The following is a 21,854-nucleotide window of genomic DNA, read 5'->3' on the forward strand; positions in this document are numbered from 1 at the left end:
AGTTTTTTCTGTGAAAAGCACTTTGCAAATAAAGATTTTTAGGCATTGAATTCAAAGTGTCAGACCTTTGGTTGAAAAAGCAGATAATTTGGAGGGTAAGCTGTCAGAGATCGGTCTGTGCTCTATGTCCAAACTAAAACACACCTAATCTCTTTGGTGTGTCCCACGGTTACAGGCTCTGTTAGAAACTGAACTCAGATCAGTTTTACATCCACTCCAAGAGACTGAACATCTGTGAGTGTGGGAGTGTTGGACCTATGGCTGTGTGACGCAGAGGAGCAGGACCCTGGATGTTTGATCTGGTTGTCATAATTCCCTGCATGAAGCTTCACACACAAAGTGCATTCTGGGTAAACTTTCAGGGCTCATATCAGCATGTAGGACAGGTGTCTGCTCAGCACAGGTGAGAGCAGATAAAGGTCTCCTTTGTACCTGCGTGTGATGCCAACGTCCAGCCCTCGGTGTCAGAATATTTCCTTTGATATGATCACCACGCAGCTCACAGCTGTTGTTTGTGATAGTTTTTATGAAATAATCAAAAGCCTTCGGTCCTGCAAAGGTTTGTGTGGATGCCGAGCAGCCTGGATCACAGAGGCTCTCAGGATCAAAGATGGATCATTAGATTCAGTTATGATGAAGAGGATGTTTCCTGGATATTTTCCAGCTTCTGCCTTCAGGATGACAGCGTCCCGGCTTGAGCCACGCACCTGAAGTTCAAGCGCTACATGTTTCACTGTGTCGCTTTGCAACACGAATGCATGTTTCACTCAGCAGACTGGAGATCTGCTCATAGACGGCTGCCTCGTCTCACCTTTCCCTGAAGATCCCAGCCTGGGTGTCCACATTTCCATTCTGTGCTCACGTCAAGTCTGTCACCTAGTGAACATCTTAAGCCATCACTCACTGACTCTGTAGCAGAGATCCCTCAGCAGCTCTCAGGTCTCCTGCACTCGCTGTGGTCCTCAGGCATCTGGACGATGGAGAGACTCTATGTCTTAGCTGGCTTGGGACCAGCTCAGTGTCTTCCATCTCTAAGAGTGTGATTACAATGGTACAACTACAGCCTCTCACCTGTGAGAGTCCTCGTGTGGTCCATCAAATTCCTTTTGCGCTGAAAGCCTTCATGTTCAACAAACCTCTGGTTACAGACGTTCCTGTGGTATACCAAAACACTTTTCGAGTGTTTCACAAGGATGTGGCCTCCCACCAGTGAGAGTTCTCAAGTGGCGTTTCCAGGTCTTTTTCAACCTGAAGCTTTTCCCACATGTTTTGAAGGATTTAAACAAGTTTCTTTCTTTGGGCCTGACTCTTGATGGATTTTTGGCAAACATCAGACTCTCTACCTGTGGCAGCATTGCAGGGACTCTCTGACACAGTCCAGCTCTCCACATCATCCTGACGTCTGTCTCGCTTCTTCCTCTTCTTTGGCACTGAGGTCACAGTTTCACTTAACCCTGACTCTTCACACTTGCTGGATTCTTCATCTGTGCTTTCACTTTGAGGAGAGTCATCACAGAGGAGCTGCTCCCCGTCTCCTCCTGGTTCACTGTGCTCTCCTTCCTCAGCAGCAGTCACCATAAAGGTACCAGGCTCCTCCTTCAGTCCCAGCTGCTCTCCCTCCTGACTGCTGCACAGTTCCTCCTCTTCCTCTTTAATCTGTGGAGCTTCTGGTTCCTCCTGCTCCACACTGGAGCTCCTCTCCTGGTTCCAGAGCTGCTGCTCAGGGAGAACCTCCTCCTCCTCCTCACAGACCTGCTGCTGTGGGACGTCTGGAGCGACGGAAGAAAGAAGTTACTGATGCAACCGCAGAAACATTAACAGGACTTTACAGCATGACTGCATCACTCATGAATGTGGACAGGCACCTGAGTTCACCTGTTTTGTGGTTTAAAAGCCACAAAGACGCTGTGTTTAGAGAAAATGGGTCTCAATTGTTCCCATACTGCTGACACATACGGGATCACTGAGGGTTTTTTCTTCTCCAGCTTTGACAAAAGTCCAGCTGGGATAACCACATTTACTCAGGGTCAGCTTTTCATCCATTTCATTAATAGTAATAAAAATCACACAGCAGTAATACGTCGAAGATCCTGAAGTTTGATCTGATTTCCACCAATGAAGACTCTGAGCACGCCACAAACACATTTAATGAACAGCGTGTGTAATTCCTCATTTATTTTAGACCCACATCAAACAATAAAATAAAGCCGTGTGTTAGTATTCATTCACGTCAGACTCTTTGGTGTTGAGTATATGAATGATCAGTAGTAGAATGGATATGATTCATTATGGATAAAAACCTGAACGAGGCCTTTTCTTTCCATTTTCTCTCCTTTATTATTTGTAACACGCTGTTTATGTATTTATGGCTCAGTTTGGTACATTTAAATAGGTTTTTAGGAAGAAAGAAGGACGTTTATTCCAAGCGGAACAAAGTATTTGAACATCCTCCTCCTGCCGGAACTTCAGAGCGGGACATCCGGCGGAAGTAAACATTTTTAAAAGCGGCAGTTTGGTTGTTCCAGCGTGAACTTTTGGAGGCTTTGTGCTGTGTGTGAGCCGAGTGTGTGAGCTGAGTGTGTGAGCTGAGTGTGTGAGCTGAGTGTGTGAGCTGAGTGTGTGAGCTGCGGCAGCAACGATGCCTTCAGTTCAGTATCTGAGAGAGTTCATCAACGAGCGACTAACTGCTGCTGCTGAACAAATATTCTTGGAGTTTGAAAAAACGATCGTCCAGTACGAGGAAGAGATCGACCGTCAGCGCAGACTGCTGGATATCACCTGGAAACCCCAAATCAAGCTGCACAGGACAGGTGAGTGTCCCTCTGAGGGAGGATCCTGATCACAGCTCTGCGGGACGTTTCTGATTGTGAGGACTTTTTGGAGATGTGAGCTAACAAAGAGCAAACAGAGGACAGGACTGCGCTGCGCTGCATTCAAACAGCAGGCGCTGAAATCAGCCTGGATTTGAGCTTTTCTCTGACCTGGATCCATCACTCAATCCTGTGAATCGTTTGAAAAACTTTTTGTTTGGCGGTGAAACGTGTGTTTGATGGTGCGTTCAGGTGCACCTTCTAAACTCAGTAATCTAGCCTGAAAAGGTTTTTCCTTGGTTTCCTTTCTTCTTCTGCAGAGCTGTAAAGAGTTCAGTGTTAACGTCATAACAATACGTCTTTTTTATTTCTCCATCAGTGACGTCAGAGTGGTCGCCCGGGCCCTTTGTGATGATGTCACATAAAAGCTAAAGTGGTACACAGCACGTGCACGGTTCCTGTGGTCACATTTACACACGTGTGAGAACAACAAAGTCCACCATGTTGTTGTTCAGAGTCACGGACGCGACTGAAAGAAGTGACACAGAGTTTAATGTGCAGCTCGGCACAGTGACACCTAATATTGAATTTATGAACTGTAGTGGCAGTGCGGTGCTGCTGCTGTGCTGAGGGGGCTTTACCTTCCAGATGTTCGTCTGAATAAATGCAGATCTGAGATCAGTGACTTACAGCTGACTGGACGGCTTTACTCTCACACACGAGCGACGCAGTCATGCTGTAAAGTCCTGTTAATGTTTCTGTGGTTGTGACTTCTTTCTTCTGTCTCTCCAGACGTCCCACAGCAGCAGGTCTGTGAGGAGGAGGAGGAGGAGGTTCTCCCTGAGCAGCAGCTCTGGAACCAGGAGAGGAGCTCCAGTGTGGAGCAGGAGGAACCAGAAGCTCCACAGATTAAAGAGGAACAGGAGGAACTGTGCAGCAGTCAGCAGGGAGAGCAGCTGGGACTGAAGGAGGAGCCTGAAGTTCATAATGATCCTGTGCAGTACGAGGAAGAGATGGAGCGTCAGCGCAGACTGCTGGATATCACCTGGAAACCCCAAATCAAGCTGCACAGGACAGGTGAGTGTCCCTCTGAGGGAGGATCCTGATCACAGCTCTGTGGTACGTTTACTTTGAGGCTGCAGGGATGTTTCTGGAGGACAGAAGGTGGATGTGTCTCTGTTTAAACAAACATTCAGCTTTAAACTCACCCGAGGACGCTGCTGTGAGGCAGGGTTGGGGTTTTCCTCTCACACTTCAATTCAATTCAGTTTTATTTCCACAGCGCCAAATCACAACAACAGTCGCCTCAAGGTGTTTTATATTGTAATGTAGACGCTACAATAACACATACAGAGGAAAAACCCAACAATCATATGACCCCCTATGAGCAGCACTTTGGCAACAGTGGGAAGGAAAAACTCCCTTTTAACAGGAAGAAACCTCCGGCAGAACCAGGCTCAGGGAGGGGCGGGGCCATCTGCTGTGATTGGTTGGGGTGAGAGAAGGAAGACAGGATAAAGACATGCTGTGGAAGAGAGACAGAGGTTAATAACAGATATGATTCAATGCAGAGAGGTCTGTTAATACATAGTGAGTGAGAAAGGTGACTGGAAAGGAAAAACTCAATGCATCATGGGAATCCCCCGGCAGCCTACGTTTTGAATCTTGAAATCTAATAATGAATTACAGTCGTCCAGCCTGGAAGTAATAAATGCATGAACTAGTTTTTCAGCGTCACTCTGAGACAGGATATTTCTAATTTTAGAGATGTTGCACAAATGGAAGAAAGCAGTCTTACATATTTGTTTAATATGTGTGTGAAAGACTCACAAAGACTCTCATACACCCCCTATATACAGGGAGTGCAGAATTATTAGGCAAGTTGTATTTTTGAGGAATAATGTTATTATTGAACAACAACCATGTTCTCAATGAACCCAAAAAACTCATTAATATCAAAGCTGAATGTTTTTGGAAGTAGTTCTTAGTTTGTTTTCAGTTTTAGCTATTTTAGGGGGATATCTGTGTGTGCAGGTGACTATTACTGTGCATAATTATTAGGCAACTTAAAAAACAAATATATACCCATTTCAATTATTTATTTTTACCAGTGACACCAATATAACATCTCCACATTCACAAATATACATTTCTGACATTCAAAAACAAAACAAAAACAAATCAGCGACCAATATAGCCACCTTTCTTTGCAAGGACACTCAAAAGCCTGCCATCCATGGATTCTGTCAGTGTTTTGATCTGTTCACCATCAACATTGCGTGCAGCAGCAACCACAGCCTCCCAGACACTGTTCAGAGAGGTGTACTGTTTTCCCTCCTTGTAAATCTCACATTTGATGATGGACCACAGGTTCTCAATGGGGTTCAGATCAGGTGAACAAGGCGGCCATGTCATTAGTTTTTCTTCTTTTATACCCTTTCTTGCAGCCACGCTGTGGAGTACTTGGACGCGTGTGATGGAGCATTGTCCTGCATGAAAATCATGTTTTTCTTGAAGGATGCAGACTTCTTCCTGTACCACTGCTTGAAGAAGGTGTCTTCCAGAAACTGGCAGTAGGACTGGGAGTTGAGCTTGACTCCATCCTCAACCCGAAAAGGCCCCACAAGCTCATCTTTGATGATACCAGCCCAAACCAGTACTCCACCTCCACCTTGCTGGTGTCTGAGTGGGACTGGAGCTCTCTGCCTTTACCAATCCAGCCACGGGTCCATCCATCTGGCCCATCAAGACTCACTCTCATTTCATCAGTCCATAAAACCTTAGAAAAACCAGTCTTGAGATATTTCTTGGCCCAGTCTTGACGTTTCAGCTTGTGTGTCTTGTTCAGTGGTGGTCGTCTTTCAGCCTTTCTTACCTTGGCCATGTCTCTGAGTATTGCACACCTTGTGCTTTTGGGCACTCCAGTGATGTTGCAGCTCTGAAATATGGCCAAACTGGTGGCAAGTGGCATCTTGGCAGCTGCACGCTTGACTTTTCTCAGTTCATGGGCAGTTATTTTGCGCCTTGGTTTTTCCACACGCTTCTTGCGACCCTGTTGACTATTTTGAATGAAACGCTTGATTGCTCGATGATCACGCTTCAGAAGCTTTGCAATTTTGAGACTGCTGCATCCCTCTGCAAGATATCTCACTATTTTTGACTTTTCTGAGCCTGTCAAGTCCTTCTTTTGACCCATTTTGCCAAAGGAAAGGACGTTGCCTAATAATTATGCACACCTGATATAGGGTGTTGATGTCATTAGACCACACCCCTTCTCATTACAGAGATGCACATCACCTAATATGCTTAATTGGTAGTAGGCTTTAGAGCCTATACAGCTTGGAATATTGATCGATCGATCTCTAACAAAAGAACCAAGGAAGCTAGGCCTGTTCCGTGAGCGTGTCCTTGAATTGAAGCGTGGGTGTGCGATGTAGCCCGACTTTCACTCGGTGTGGCCAATTTATACATGAAGGAAGTGGAAAACAGGGCTCTGTTATCGTACCCTGGAAAACCACCAAGTCGTTGGTTCAGGTATGTGAATGAAGCTCGGGCTGCCACGATTAGTCGACTATCAAAATCGTTGACCATTAATTTAATTTTCGACGCGTCGTTTGAAGCTTTGTAAAATCCTGAAAGACGCAGGAATAAGTAGCAGGATTTAAGAGTGTAATAACGAACTGAAACAGAAGATGGCAGCACTGCATGTACAAGGATGCCAGCTGCCGTTAAACCCCGAAGAAGAAGAAGCTGTGTCCGGTATTGTAGCTGTGTCCAAATTTAAGGGCCGAATCCTTCGGAGGCTGCAATTGTAGACCGATTACGCTACGACGCGACGAAGACTTCTCCTAATGCGGCCGACAAAGGCGTCCTTCCCCAGATTTGACAGATGGGGCAGGTGTATCCTTCGTGGCCCAACCAATCCCAGATTTCATAGCGTGGCCCCAGTGTTAATATTACTCTTATTATTCTTTCTGGGTCACAAAATAAACGTTTAACATATTTTCAGGCGAGAATGTAGCTGTGTAAACCTCAAATATCTGCTCAGTTTATCAAGACACCGCATATTTTCAAAAGCGCTCCGACGTTTTCAGAGACGTCTGTTACCCACTAGCTCGATAGTTAGCCGGGGGCTAGGCTCACTAGAGCCGTGAGAACACCGGACTCCCGGCAAATCGTTTTCAAACCCACCGCCATCTTTCGCTACTCAGGTTAAACAGGATATATGAGTCACTTAGATAACTTAAAAATGTTATTGTTTGGCTTTTTTCAGTATTTTATTTGTTCCTGAGTAAATCGGTTTGGCTGAGATTAAAGTTAAAGTTTTCACTAGAGATGGACCGATCCGATATTACGTATCGGTATCGGTTAGATACTGACGTAAATTACTGGATCGGATATCGGAGAGAAATAAAAAATGTAATCGATCCATTAAATATCACAAAAGCACCTCACAAAACTTGCGACACGGCGTAACTCGGCTCATAATCTTAGGACATCGGAGCAGTGTGCATCACGTGATAGAGCGGCTGTGGCGTGCGAGACCTGTCGCCGGTCTGTTTGAACATTTGTAGCCTCGCTACCAAACCAGCATTTCATCTCTGACAGAGTGATCCCAGAGAGAAGTAAAGCAAGTGTGTAAGTCCATCTCTGAATGTTTGTAAAGCATTCCAGCCTTAAGCTTAACAACCGATATATGGAGCGACTGCCTCTTCTTGCTGCTACTTCAATCATGAAACTGATCAATGATCAGCTGATCGTCTCTCTTGTTTGTTTTTGGCCCACTTTGCACCAGAAAGAGGAAACCAGCGGCTGAACAACAGCAGCACGTTTAAGCTTGATCAGCTGTTGTTAGAATTTATTTAATATTAAACCCGATTCTTTGATCCCCATGACAGAACAGAGAAAACCCGACTCAGAGTGGTCAAAACATTTATAATTCTTTATCCAATCATCTTCCCTGCACAGCCCAAAGCCAGCTGCAGAATCTCTAACATTACAGGCTAAACATGTCTCATATAGGTGTTATTTTGGTACTTTACACGTCACACACAGTTTCAACACAAACAAATCCTTATATGTTAGTAGTTCCTCTTTTTCTGTCTAGTTTCCTGTATTTATTAGCCCCTGGGGCAACCTGGGACCATTTCGTGGCCTTTGCGTTTTACGTTTCCACGCCATTTCCACTGTGTTTAATGGAGTATAGCCAAACTTTCTAACATGAATTTTTTTCCCATTTTATTTTGAAATTCAGTCGGAGTTTTTAAAATGAGCTTAAATGGCTGAATAAAAGGCATACATCCACTATCGAACCTCGTGGCCGATTTGTGCCCCATTGAAACCCTTTATAAACGCTATTTTTCACTGCAGGATTTATACCGTTAACATCTGGGTGATGGCTTAGGTTTCGTTTTTGTTTTGGAGAAGAGGCCTTAGAATTGTAATTTTTTTATTTGTCCACCGGGTGGTGCCCTTGCTCCACATTTGACCCGGGGCTGGAAAACAGCGGGCTGCTTAAAGAGACCTGCGGGAAATGACGCCTCTTTTCCGGCGTGCTGCAGCGGCTTCGCCCGCTGATCGGGCGGGACAATTTTCGGCCCCAGGACCGTTTGAGGTTGGATTTTTTTTTTTTAATCAACAGGAAATGACGTATTTGTTGTGACGTGGTACCGGATGTGTGTGTTGGAAAAAGGGGTCCGACGCAACATGCCCCGGTCATCGTCGCGAGTCAACCCGGGAGCATGCACCGATTCCGGGCTAGAGGAGAAGCATTTGCCGCCTGGAGACCATTTTCTGGTCCTGAAAAAAAAAATAAAAGGCGATCGAAATGACTGTTTGTGCCAATCTTTAGTCCATCTAAAGGCCTAATTATAATAACAATCAAATATTACTTCAAATGTTTTTTTGGGAAAATATTTAGTTTTTTAGTTTTTTTTTTAGTTTTTTTGTAATTTAAAGGGTTAAAACAACGAAAATATAATTAAAACTTTATATGAATATTTCAGGGAGAAGTAGTTTTAAAAGACTGACCAATTTAAAGTGAAAAAAAAATTAATATTTAATATTTTTATTGCACTTTTTGGGCGTGGTCGATAGTGTGCATTTTATGAAATGCGCTCCTGGAAAAAAAATAAAAGGCGATCGAAATGACTCTTGGTGCCAATCTTTAGTCCATCTAAAGGCCTAATTATAATAACAATTGAATATTACCTCAAATGTTTTTTTTGGAAAATATTCAAGTTTTTTGTTTTTTGGGGCTAAAAAAACAGGGCGCTCATGTAATAAAACTGGGATTTAAAGGGTTAAAACAATGAAAATATAATTAAAACTTGACATGGATATTTTAAGCAGAAGTAGTTTTAAAAGATTGACTAATTTAAAGTAGAAAAAAATATTGATATATAACATTTTTAGAGCACTTTTGGGGCGGGACCATTTTTGGTCCCGAGGTTCACGAAAGGTACAGCTGCACACTAACTTCCTGTTTTTCAGTCTGGCTGAACACTTAGTTTGTGAGTCAAAAGTGGCCTTGCTTTACAAGCCTTCATTATTAAAGTAAATAAAACAATATAATTAGAAAATAAGCACTAAGAATATATGTTTATTCCATAACACTTTGCACACCAGGATCTTTTTCTACAGCTGACGCTGGTAACTGTGCAGGGGCGGATCTAGCAAAGTTTAGCCAGGGGGGCCGATAGGGCATGAACAGGGAAAAGGGGGCACAAAGACATACTTTTCTTTCTTATTCTCATTTAAAATGTCTAGCTTTTAATAAATAATTATCTGACACCCAAAGTTTTAATCTGAAGTAAAATGAATAGAAGTCCATTACTGTATATAGTGACTGTTAAGTCTAATATACCCTAGTAAGCTATAGTACTTTTTCCTTTGGGAACCATCTGTGCAGTCTGCAGTTCTGTAGAAGAAAGATGTTGAATCTATTTAATTATTCTTGAAAAATTTATTTCTGTGCATTTTTTTTTCTTTTGCTGGGAGTTTGCAGCCCTGTTAGTTAGGTTGCTTAATATTTCTGCTAAGTACTCTTTAAAACACCAGAGTAGGGAGGATGGAGCAGGTTTAAGTTTATTTGATTGATCAGTTTTGCTGAACTATGAAATATTTTGGCTGCAGTGCATTTTTTGCATACAAGTGTAACAGAATAGCTTCAGTGTTGTTTAGTTTGTTTGTGTTAAACTTGAGTATGAACTTATGCAAAATGCAGCAAGATATTAAAAAAACTGTTTTATTGCTTAAATACACTATGTCAGTATCAGGCATAAAAGTGGTATCGTGCCATCTCTACTTTTCACACAGCTGAATAAACGTCAAGCAGAAAACTGATTAAACAGAAGTGTGAGACGTGCTCGAGAATTTACTCCGGTGTCCTGTTATATTTTAGATAGCAAGGAGCAGACGGCTGAGTTTACTAAACTGCACCGAGACAATCTGCAAATGTTATTAAAAGGTTAATAGAGTATCATCTTGTCTTTATTTTTAGTTAGCACATATCTTAAACACTTCAAGCTGTAAGCTAATGATAGTTATATAAGAGGAGACACATGCTGGTGGATGCATGATCTGATTAGTCGACTAATCGCAAAAATAATCGGTGACTAGCCAACTATCAGAATAATCGTTTGTGCCAGACGAAGGTGACACCTTTGTGAAAATCAAATCTCAGGACGTACCACAATTCACGGATCACATTAACTCGCTGGACCGACACATCAGATTCACCAGGGAGGATATGAAAAGTGGCAGGTTAGCCTTCTTGGACTGTGAGATTTCCATCAGTAATGGGGGACATCTAAAAGCTGACCCTGAGTAAATGTGGTTATCCCAGCTGGACTTTTGTCAAAGCTGGAGAAGAAAAAACCCTCAGTGATCCCGTATGTGTCAGCAGTATGGGAACAATTGAGACCCATTTTCTCTAAACACAGCGTCTTTGTGGCTTTTAAACCACAAAACAGGTGAACTCAGGTGCCTGTCCACATTCATGAGTGATGCAGTCATGCTGTAAAGTCCTGTTAATGTTTCTGCGGTTGCATCAGTAACTTCTTTCTTCTGTCGCTCCAGACGTCCCACAGCAGGTCGTCTGTGAGGAGGAGGAGGAGGTTCTCCCTGAGCAGCAGCTCTGGAACCAGGAGAGGAGCTCCAGTGTGGAGCAGGAGGAACCAGAAGCTCCACAGATTAAAGAGGAAGAGGAGGAACTGTGCAGCAGTCAGGAGGGAGAGCAGCTGGGACTGAAGGAGGAGCCTGGTACCTTTATGGTGACTGCTGCTGAGGAAGGAGAGCACAGTGAACCAGGAGGAGACGGGGAGCAGCTCCTCTGTGATGACTCTCCTCAAAGTGAAAGCACAGATGAAGAATCCAGCAAGTGTGAAGAGTCAGGGTTAAGTGAAACTGTGACCTCAGTGCCAAAGAAGAGGAAGAAGCGAGACAGACGTCAGGATGATGTGGAGAGCTGGACTGTGTCAGAGAGTCCCTGCAATGCTGCCACAGGTAGAGAGTCTGATGTTTGCCAAAAATCCATCAAGCGTCAGGCCCAAAGAAAGAAACCCAACACTGATGTGAAACCCTATCCTTGTGATACATGTGGGAAAAGTTTTAGAGCTAGAAGTACGTGGAAACGTCACCTTGTAACCCACACAGGTGAGAGGCCATATCCCTGTGATACATGTGGGAAAAGTTTCAGACGAAGCAGTAATTTGTATGATCACATGAGAACTCATACAGGTGAGAGGCCATATCCCTGTGATACATGTGGGAAAAGTTTCAGTCGAAGCAGTACTTTGTATATCCACATGAGAACCCACACAGGTGAGAAGCCATATCACTGTGATACATGTGGGAAAAGCTTCAGTCAAAGCAGTAATTTGTATATTCACAAGAAAACTCACACAGGTGAAAAACTGTTTGCTTGTGACACATGTGGCAAAAGCTTCACTGATAGAAGTACCTGGAAATACCACCTTATCACTCACACAGGTGAGAGGCCATATCCCTGTGATACATGTGGGAAAAGTTTTACTCGAAGCAGTCATTTGTATATTCACATGAGAACCCACACAGGTGAAAGGCCATATCCCTGTGATACATGTGGGAAAAGTTTCAGTTCAAGCAGTCGTTTGTATATTCACAGGAGAATCCACACAGGTGAAAAGCTGTTTACGTGTGAAACATGTGGGAAAAGTTTCAGTCGAAGCAGTACTTTGTATATTCACAAGAAAACTCACACAGGTGAGAGGCCGTATACCTGTGATACATGTGGGAAAAGTTTCAGTCGAAGCAGTCATTTGTATATTCACAAGAAAACTCACACAGGGGAGAGGCCGTATACTTGTGATACATGTGGGAAAAGTTTCAGTCGAAGCAGTACTTTGTATATTCACAAGAAAACTCACACAGGTGAGAGGCCGTATACCTGTGATACATGTGGGAAAAGCTTCAGTCAAAAAAGTAGCTTGATGTGTCACAAGAAAACTCACACAGCTGAGAAGCCAGAGGCTCATAAAACATTTCAGTGTGAGTAGGAATTTGATAGACTGCATGAGAACTCTCACAGGTTGTTTTCCAGAAATATCTGTCTTTTATGCTGTATTCCTGTTTGTGGTCACTGTTTTATTTGAGACTCAGAATCCCTCTGGCCTTTTCTGCCTGCTTTAGTCTGTAATGGTCTCTTTAGAGCACGTTGTTTCTTCTCATGCGTTCATTTATTTTTTGATTTCATCCACTTGTTTTGGGGTTTCTTTTCAGCCTTTAGAGGCGATAGTTAAACTTGTTTTTTTTGCAGCAATATGTTAACATCCAGGCATCCATGAAAACCGAATTTATTAAATTTAACAAAGTTAGCCGGGAGTTAGCTCGCTAGCTTCCATCTAAGCATGATATAGCATGTTCTGACTGAGAGATTTCTGAATAAATTCAAACGTACAGCTCTGCTATCACTTCCAACATAAATGAAGACAGTAAACTAAACAGCAGTGACGTTTGTAGGGTTACTGAAGTTGGGCTAGCTGGTATATAATGATGTGCTACGTGATCGCTAGCGACACAGCTATGTTAGCATAACATAAACACAGTGAAGCTGGAGGATGAACGCCAACTTTTTCCACTCCATAAAAGTTAACGTGAGGGTTCCTCATGGTTGGAGACAAATGCAATCGCATGGCAGGATGCTGTAAACGGACCAAACTTCAGTCAGGAGAACAACTGAGATAATCCATCCACAATACGAGGTTAGTCATTAATATACTGCAACAACATGGGAATAGAGCAGCTGTGATAGAATACAGCATTGATGAATCAATGGTACAGAAGTGGAGGAAGCAAGAAGAATGAGCTAAGTAAAGTTTGACTCATCTGACTGTTTTGTTTCGCTTAAAGTGCCTTATAATCCAAAAAATACGGTATGTATAACACATAAAGGTGAACTGAAACTGGAGTCTGTTCCAAAGATGATTAAAACGCTGTACTGTTGTGCATATCCTGGCAGAATTCATGATTTCTTAACCATTTTTCAGACAAGTTTTTCTTTCACTCATGGTTAGTGGTTGGCTGAAGACGTTTATTGTCAAACAACTGTGTTTACTCTTTAAATCACGATCACTACACAAATTACCCAAATGATCCTGATCAAAAGTTTACATACCTGGTGAGTGGGCCTGATGACATACACAGAACTTGACACAAAAGGGTTAGAATGGCTATGAAAGGTAACTGTAGAAAGGACCGTGACCCGATACACTGTTCCCCTGGTTCGGCACATACGTCCACCAGCTGTCTGGCGCTCTCCCGTCTCTGGTCTCCAACCACAATATAAAACTTCATTAGCTTGATCATGTCCACCTGTGTTGTGTCCTGTAATGACTGTACCATATTGCACCACTAGTGGGTGGTGTCGTGAAATAAGAGTAAAGTGGAGTTGGTAAAATTTTAGAATATAGTTAAGATGGCTAACTGATAACTTGATGAGTCTCCCTATGATGTAAAGTCTGTGCTGAAATCATTAAAGAGCACTATTCCTTGATGAGGACTGGTTCATTACCGGCCGCTGCTACATTTTGGCAGCGAGTAACCCTGCGTGGTTTTTCTGCTTAGTTTTTTGCTGAGTCATCGTGGCTGCAAACGTCCATCCACCGCCGATGTTTTTGCCTTGCCCTGGAGATCCTGCTTTGCCCTTCAACATGTGGATGCGTATGTTCAACAATTATTTGCTTGTGATCAATGCAACAGGGAATGCTTGGCCTGAAGCACGAAGAGCTACTTTACTTCACTGCTTGGGAACAGAGGGACAAACGATTTTCTACTCACTGCCAAATACAGGTGATACTTTCGCCTCTGCTGTTACTGAACAACACTTTTCAGCCAAGGTGAATGTTGTTGCTGATATCTCTGAACTGAGTTGCTTCTAAATGTGAGTTTGATGACAGGACAGAAGAAATGATCCGTGATCAGCTACATGTGTCTAGCCCCAGCATAAGAGAGACTCTTGCTTGAACCTCATTTGACGCTAACAACGGCCACAAAAAACAAAACCTTTGTACTGTTCAGTTTGTACTGCTGCTCATTCCTGTGCAATATCCCCTCTGCCCCCCCTCACATTCCTATTTAAGATTTTCTTTATTCAATCACTAGTGTGTACATATATTTATATATACACATACATACATATATTTAGTCAGTTAACTGAAAATCTTTTTTCTTTTACTACATCTTATTAATATTTTGCTCTTTACTATTTTTCTATTTATTTTTTTATTATTTTATTTTCTTCTACTGTACCATTCTGCTGAGTGACTGTCTTCTGCTCGTTAAAAAATACATTTCATTGCGATGATGACCCTGTGCTAACTTGCATATGACAAAACTGAAACTGAGCTGCTGATTACAGTTCAATAAACCGAGATAACTTCAATAGATTGGTGGCTGTTTTATTCACATCCTGACCGCATGAGGCCACGGTGATAACATCCTCCACCTTCCTTTGAACCTCCTCATTAACAGCAGGTTTCCAACCTTATAAACAGTGTTTGCTCTTTGAACTGTGTCTTTATTTCACATTTCATATACAAGGCTCAGTACTACAGGCGCAAAAAATCGGTGTGCCATGGGTTCCCCAGTTTCACCCATTGTGGCTAATTTGGACATTCAGGAAGTAGCACTGGAGTACTGAAGTGCTCAGCAGCGGTGCTAGTTTCAGTCATTATGCAAATGTTCAGTTTTGTTGGAAGGTTGGGGAAACCTGCAGTCAGCTGAGGCTGAAGAAGTTACTTAGATGAGTTTCTCCAACTGAAAATGTCCAGTTGAACAGAATCTACTTTCTGTGGTAAAATAATCACGGTTTGTTCAGAATTGTCAAAGAGCTCAGGTTGTGTTCACATGCTGCCGAGTCCTCACTGAGCGGCCTCCACAGGTCTGAGTCTCTGCCTGAAAGTGCTGCGCTGGACATTTACCTGGGGTCAGATCTTCCTGCAGACAGACTGAGCCTGCAAGCTTCATAGGATGTTCTCTAAACTTAGTAAGGATTCAGTCTTTTTACATCGGATGAAGAATCATCACCACATCATCCATTTCCCATCCTACAGCTCACAGTGACACATCACCTATGAAAGCAACAGGTTGGCTAAATATTCATTAATGTTGTGACTCACATTTCATTCCATGAGCTGCTGTTCGTGGTTGAACTGAGAAAAGAAGTAACTGGTGTTAGGATGGTGGAGCGCAGAGGGGGCTTGGAGATGGTGAGTATAACTGGTATTTTGCTTACTTGTAGCTGGAGTGGAGCTTGGCTTTGAGGGAAAGGCGGTGAGTAGCCAGGTAGGTTATTGGTATGAGCTGGCTGACCTGAGCTCTGCTGTGTCCGAGAGACTGAGAGATGGGGGAGGGCAGGCAGGTAAGGATCAGAGAGGTTTCCAGACTGGAGAGATTGTCCTAGAGAAGCTGCAGCTGAAGGTAAGTGGCGTGGAGAGTCCAGGTGAGTGGTGGCACAGGACAACAACTTAAGTGAAGTACAAAGAGCCAATAGCATGGAACATGGAGCCAATTACCAACTTGAGGTAGCTGACAAACTGGCGGTGAAGGAGAGTCAACGCAGAGCTTAAATCCTCAAACTGATTACCCAGAATCAGCTCCAGGTGTGTGGGACTCTACTAAATCTGATGTTGACATAGGGTGAACCTTTCCTGTCTCGTCCTTTGCCTTCTGTACCGTGTTGACGGCCTCTGTGTAACTTATGTTGTGAACTACTTTAACTTGTTTGACCTCCATGGCCTTCTTTCTGACTTCACAATGCCCATAATTCTGTGCTGCCCCCCACAGTTACTGCATTTATCCTGTACACTATCCCCACATTCCTCACACCTGTGTTCACCTCCACACCTGGGGCACCTGTGTTTCCCCTTGCAAACTGCAGCGATGTGCCCATATCTTTGACATTTATAGCACCCGAGGGGCAGGGGAACATATGCTCTAACAGGAAAGCTCATGCATCCTATTTGAACTCTATCTGGCAGGATAGCCTCCTGAATTCCAAAAGTGCTGACACGCTACCAGCCCTCTTCCCATTCATTGTTTTTAATAGTCTTTTACCCTGCTGACCTCACCACCATGAATAAACTGCTTGAGCTTTTCTAGATCCTCCTCTACTGCAATACCTATAATCTAAGAAGCCTTGGATGAACCGGGATGTTTGTCTCCTCCTAAAGAAGGGCATCAAAAAAGCCAAACACCATTACAAAAAGAAGGTAGAAGAACACTTCTCCAACTCCAACCCCGACGCATGTGGCAAGGACTCCAGACCATCACAGACTACAGGACCACCAAACCCTCCCCCGCATCCTCTGATGTCTCCTTCCTCAACGAGCTCAACAACTTTTATGCTCGTTTTGAGCGAGGGAACCCCACAACCAAAGCAGACGTGACGCCAGACCACCAACCTCTAACTCTCTCCCCCACCGATGTAGGAGCGGTGCTGAGCAGGATCAATGTCCACAAGGCTGCAGGCCCTGATGGCATCCCCGGGCGTGTTCTCAGAGCGTGTTCTGGGGAGCTTGCAGGAGTGCTGACAGACATATTCAACCTGTCCTTGGCCCACGCTGTGGTACCGGCCTGCTTCAAATCCACCTCCATCGTCCCGATACCCAAAAACTCCAACCCATCTAGCCTCAGTGATTACCGCCCAGTAGCACTCACCCCCATCAAGAACAACAACAACAACAATCTTTATTTATAGAGCACATTAAAAGCCAGGGGCATGCCAAAGTGCTTTACATAAAACAATAAAATGATTTACACTAAAACATCGGAGTCATATAAGTGTGGGATTATGTTCACAGGTAAAAACCACTAATAGGAATAATCTATAGCACACAGCTATAGCAAAGTAGAACTGTACCATCATACACAGTGATAGAGAACATAGACAACGCAACAATAAAATAATAAAAATAATTAGCACTATAACGTCAGAGTCATATAAGTGTGAGATTATGTTCACAGCTGTACCATCAAACACAGTGATAGAAAACATTGACAGCGCAGGACAACGCAAAACAACCAGACACATTAATAGAATAACTCACAGAAGCGAGGCGAGAATTTAACTAGTAGAAAAAGCAAGTTCAAACAAATATGTTTTAAGCCGTGATTTAAAAGATTGAATAGAATCAGACGCCCGGATGCCAATCGGGAGATTGTTCCACAGCTCAGGTGCAGCTAGAGCAAACGCTCGATCACCTCTAGACTTCAAGCGAGATCTGGGCTGAACCAACAATAACTGTGAGGAAGATCTTAAGGCCCTCGTAGGAAGATATGAATTTAAGAGTTCCTTAAGATAACTTGGCCCTGTGTTATTAGTAATTTTAAAAGTAAACAACAGAATTTTGAATTGAATACGAAATTTCACAGGCAACCAGTGCAGATCAGCAAATCATCACTAAGTGCTTAGAGCAGCTGGTCCTAGCACACTTCAAATCCTGTCTCCCCCCCACCCTGGACCCCCACCAATTCACATACCGCCAGAACAGGAGCACAGAGGATGCAGTCTCCATCGCACTGCACTCTGTCCTCTCACACCTGGACAACAACAACACCTACGCCAGAATGCTGTTTATAGACTTCAGTTCAGCATTCAATACAATCCACCCCTCACAACTCATCAGGAAACTGACAGACCTGGGCATCAGTTCCCTCATCTGCAAATGGTTACTGGACTTCCTGACCAACCGCCCCCAACATGTCCGGCTGGATAACCGCTGCTCATCTACAATCACGATGAACACCGGTGTAGCACAAGGCTGTGTGATGAGCCCTTTCCTCTACTCCCTCTTCACCCACGACTGCAGACCTGCTGATGGTTCCAACACCATCATTAAGTTTGCAGATGACACCACGGTGATTGGCCTCATCAGTGACAACGATGAGACCAGTCTGGTACGGGAACTGCTCTGCCTCGGACCGGAAGGCGTTGCAGAGGGTCGTGAAAACTGCCCAGCGCATCGCCGGAGCACCACTTCCTGCCATAAAAGACATCTACAGGAAGCGGTGTCTGAAAAGGGCTGGGAAAATCATCAAAGACCCCAGTCACCCATCACATGAACTCTTCACCCTCCTGCCCTCTGGGAGGCGCTACAGGAGCCTCCGGACTAAGACCACCAGGTACCGGAACAGCTTCTTCCCCACAGCTGTCAGACTCCTGAACTCTGCCTCCTGACATCTGACCAACGTTAACACATGGACTGAACATACACACACACACAATGGACAACTGTACCCTCAAACACACAATAATAACATGGACTGAACCACCACTCACAACCACCAGCACTTTATACAGCCTCTGTAGAAACTATCTACACCCTCACTTATCTTAACTGCACTGCTGTATAGCTCAGTGTAAATAATCATTCTGTACAATATGATAATTTTTAATCCTACAACTGTTTATAACCTGCATAGTTCCCATTTCTGTATAACTGTATATCTCAGATTTCTGTATAGTTTTTCATATTTATATCCTGTTCGTAGCCTGTACATAAAGTTCTGCTCAAGATGGAAAGTTTGAATCCACTGGAAGGGCTGAAACTAGTGGGGATGTGGACACCAGTCTCGGTTCATCAGTCTAAGCTGTATATGGCTGCCATGGGACTGGACTCTGAACCCGACACCAGGAAAATTGTGTTGCTGCTCACGGTGGCTGGTCCTCACACCGCTGAAGTCTTCAACACGTTCAAGTTCGAGGAAGTTGGTGACAGAAATAAGCGGTTGAAAAGTTGACCACAGAAGAACACAGTATATGATAGGTACATCTTCTGATCTCAGATGCAGCAACCAGAAGACACTTTTGATTGCTTTGTGACTGATCTGAAGCTTAAAGCACAGTCATGTGATTTTGGGGGGTAAAAAAATTCTGTGGTCTGTGATCCAATTGTGAATGTGATCCATGACAAACGGACTAGAGAACGGCTGCTCAGACGTGCCGAACCAACTGTGGATGAAGCAGAAAGTGTCATGCAAGTGAGTTAGCTTCGCAGCATGCAAAGGCATTTAATGGAACAAGTGTCACTGCAGTGCACGACAGTGTGAAAATAGCTGTGGTTAAAAAGAAAATGAAGAAGAATGTGTCACCAGCAAAGATAATCCAATGTACTCCTGAATAGGGATGGGTATCGAAACCCGGTTCTTGTTGAGAACCGGTTCCCACTGTTTCAATCCCTTGGAAGTGTTTGCCATTTTTGCAAACGATTCCTTTATCTATTCCAGTCGCCCCGAATGACGTCACCACGTTGCAGAGCGTCATTTACCTGGCAGGAAACACGGGGCGTAAGCGGCTCAAAAGTTTGGTTATACTTTACGAGAACAGATGACAACAGGACAACTTGCAATACTTGCAAGCAGATATTTCATTTAAGGGAGGAAACACTACGAATATGCAAAAGCATTTGCTCACAAAACACGCGATGACCTTAAATGAATGTCGTGTTTTTAATTCTGCTCCAGACTCGTGAATCTCAACCGAGCAGCAGCGGTAACGTTTGCACGTCCTCTGCCGTTAATGCGGCAGGTAAATAATCAACTTAAGCTGGGCAGACACTGTGCGATTTTTTTCAGTTGCGCGATTCAGCTCCTGCTCAAACTGCACGATTGACTCGCAGGGGTTAGAAGTTCATAGGTCACGATGCAGGTCTCACACTATACTGCCCGATGCTCTGATGCGACCTGAGCGCTCACACTGTGCGTCCATAAAATGAAGGTTATAACAGAAATTATGTCGCTCTCTCTGTCTTTCACTCACACAGACACACCACTTTGATAAATTGCTAATGAAAAACATGATCAGCTGTGATTGAGCAGCAGTGTCGATCCAACTATTTTCACGGTTGTTGTGGTCGTGATAATTTTGTGAGGCCACATCGAAAAGGCTCGGATGAGCTTTCCAAAGCTCTACAAGTTGTGCCTCCATTGCTTGTGTCCAGATCACACGCTGCACAGCCGCGCTGCTCCATCTTTTTCACCGACATTTATATGTTTGCACGTGAGCAGTGTGAGAAGCTGCGGTGACACCCTCACGACGGTCGTGAGGATTTCAACCAACCGACCAAGCGATTGATGATCGGGGGCTGGTCTTGAGGTGTAAATCGCTTCTCGTTACCCCACGTATACTACACGTCGTACGATTAAGGCCAAAATCGGGCCGATCACCAAAACGGTCGCATGACTGACAAATCGGCTCAAAATGGGCCAAAAAGCCGCACAGCGTAAGCCCAGCATAACAGTGCATATTATGTTAGCGCGATCTGCCTTATTACAAACCTGCCATTACTGTGCATTTAGTGACCATGATGAGACAGAGTCTGGCTCAGATGCTGGCAGTTCTCGCTGCAGTCTGCCGGCAGCGTCTCCTTTCAGGCAGGATAGACGAACGTCACCGAGCAGTGACTCAGTTTGTGGTCAAAGGTTTGCACCCGTTTGCCACAGCAGATGATTTTCGGTAAGTGAATGTGTTTAATTGTAGGCAGGGACATTACTGGATATTCTTGTGTAATTGCTACAGAATAATTTATGTTACACTTTATTATCGCTACAGAAGAATATTTATTTTATTATTTTACATTTACAATGTTTTTCCTGGGACCCTGTGACGCCCCATTGAAGAGCCGCAGGCTGGATCTCTTAAGATCTCACTGTTGGGTTTGTAAGGCCATGTTACTCCTAAATTTCTATCTTGTTCAAAGAGAAGATATAAAACAAAGTTCTGAGCTAATCGACCTTAGTGTTCTCCTTTTTTAAAGAGAATCGATAAAGAATCGAATCGTTAAACAGAATCGAAAATGGAATCGGAATCGTGAAAATTGTATAAATACCCATCCCTACTCCTGAAAGCCATGTGGTGGCAGACATGAACCCTGACAGTGTCCTGCTTATGGGAAGGAGGTGCAACTTTCTTTGTGGGCACAGTGTCTCCTGGAAATGTAAAAACTGAACACAATAAAGCAGAAGAAAGTGAGAGGCACTCAGGTTATGAAGCATATACTCCCAATAACATTGTTATTTAAGTTATTAGGCTCAGCAACGCACCTGTTAACGTCCGTTTGAAACAGTTATCAACATTAACAGACTGAACTGGGCTTAATAACAGGAGTGCATCATTTTAGCAGATTATTCTGGTGAGTATCAGCTGCGCTGGGTTTGTAAATCGGGCCGTCCAGCTGCGGTGCTGATCCGACGCCACTCGTGCCAAAAACCCGGATAAATGTCACTTGATCAAGGAGCAGATGTGCATCAGATGAGATCAGCTGACTGCGTGCGCTGTGCACAGCGGTGTGTGCTCTGTGTGTTAACAAGGAAAATGCAGATAAGAAAGTGGTGCACAAAAGCAGAGTAGTGACAGAATCGATGCGCATTACTGATATTTGAAGCATGTGTACCTGCACCTAACACACGGGTACTGTGGAATATAGTTTTACTCACCTAAGGCGCTCGTGCTCTCGTCCACTCCCAGCAACAATTAGCAGCTGTGCGGCGTCTGTGGCGTCGGTGCTC

The 21,854-nt window shown here is 43.9% G+C and overlaps 1 protein-coding gene across 1 annotated transcript; it reads left to right on the forward strand.

Annotated features, from left to right (window-relative positions):
• The first annotated feature begins 1,322 nt into the window (after window positions 1-1,322).
• Window positions 1,323-15,478, forward strand: LOC147307534 (uncharacterized). Its single transcript, XM_086271957.1, has 3 exons — window positions 1,323-2,810; window positions 3,603-3,887; window positions 10,890-15,478. Exons 1-3 carry the CDS (start codon window positions 2,639-2,641, stop codon window positions 12,344-12,346), a joined length of 1,914 nt encoding a protein of 637 aa, XP_086128083.1. The 5' UTR covers window positions 1,323-2,638; the 3' UTR covers window positions 12,347-15,478.
• Window positions 15,479-21,854: the final 6,376 nt, after the last annotated feature.

Source organism: Aulonocara sp. 'chitande type north' Nkhata Bay, linkage group LG18 (genome assembly GCF_057382095.1).
Source record: "Aulonocara sp. 'chitande type north' Nkhata Bay isolate Kocher_YH1m ecotype deep benthic linkage group LG18, A_spYH_male_GT1.1, whole genome shotgun sequence".
Lineage (NCBI taxonomy): Eukaryota > Metazoa > Chordata > Actinopteri > Cichliformes > Cichlidae > Aulonocara > Aulonocara sp. 'chitande type north' Nkhata Bay.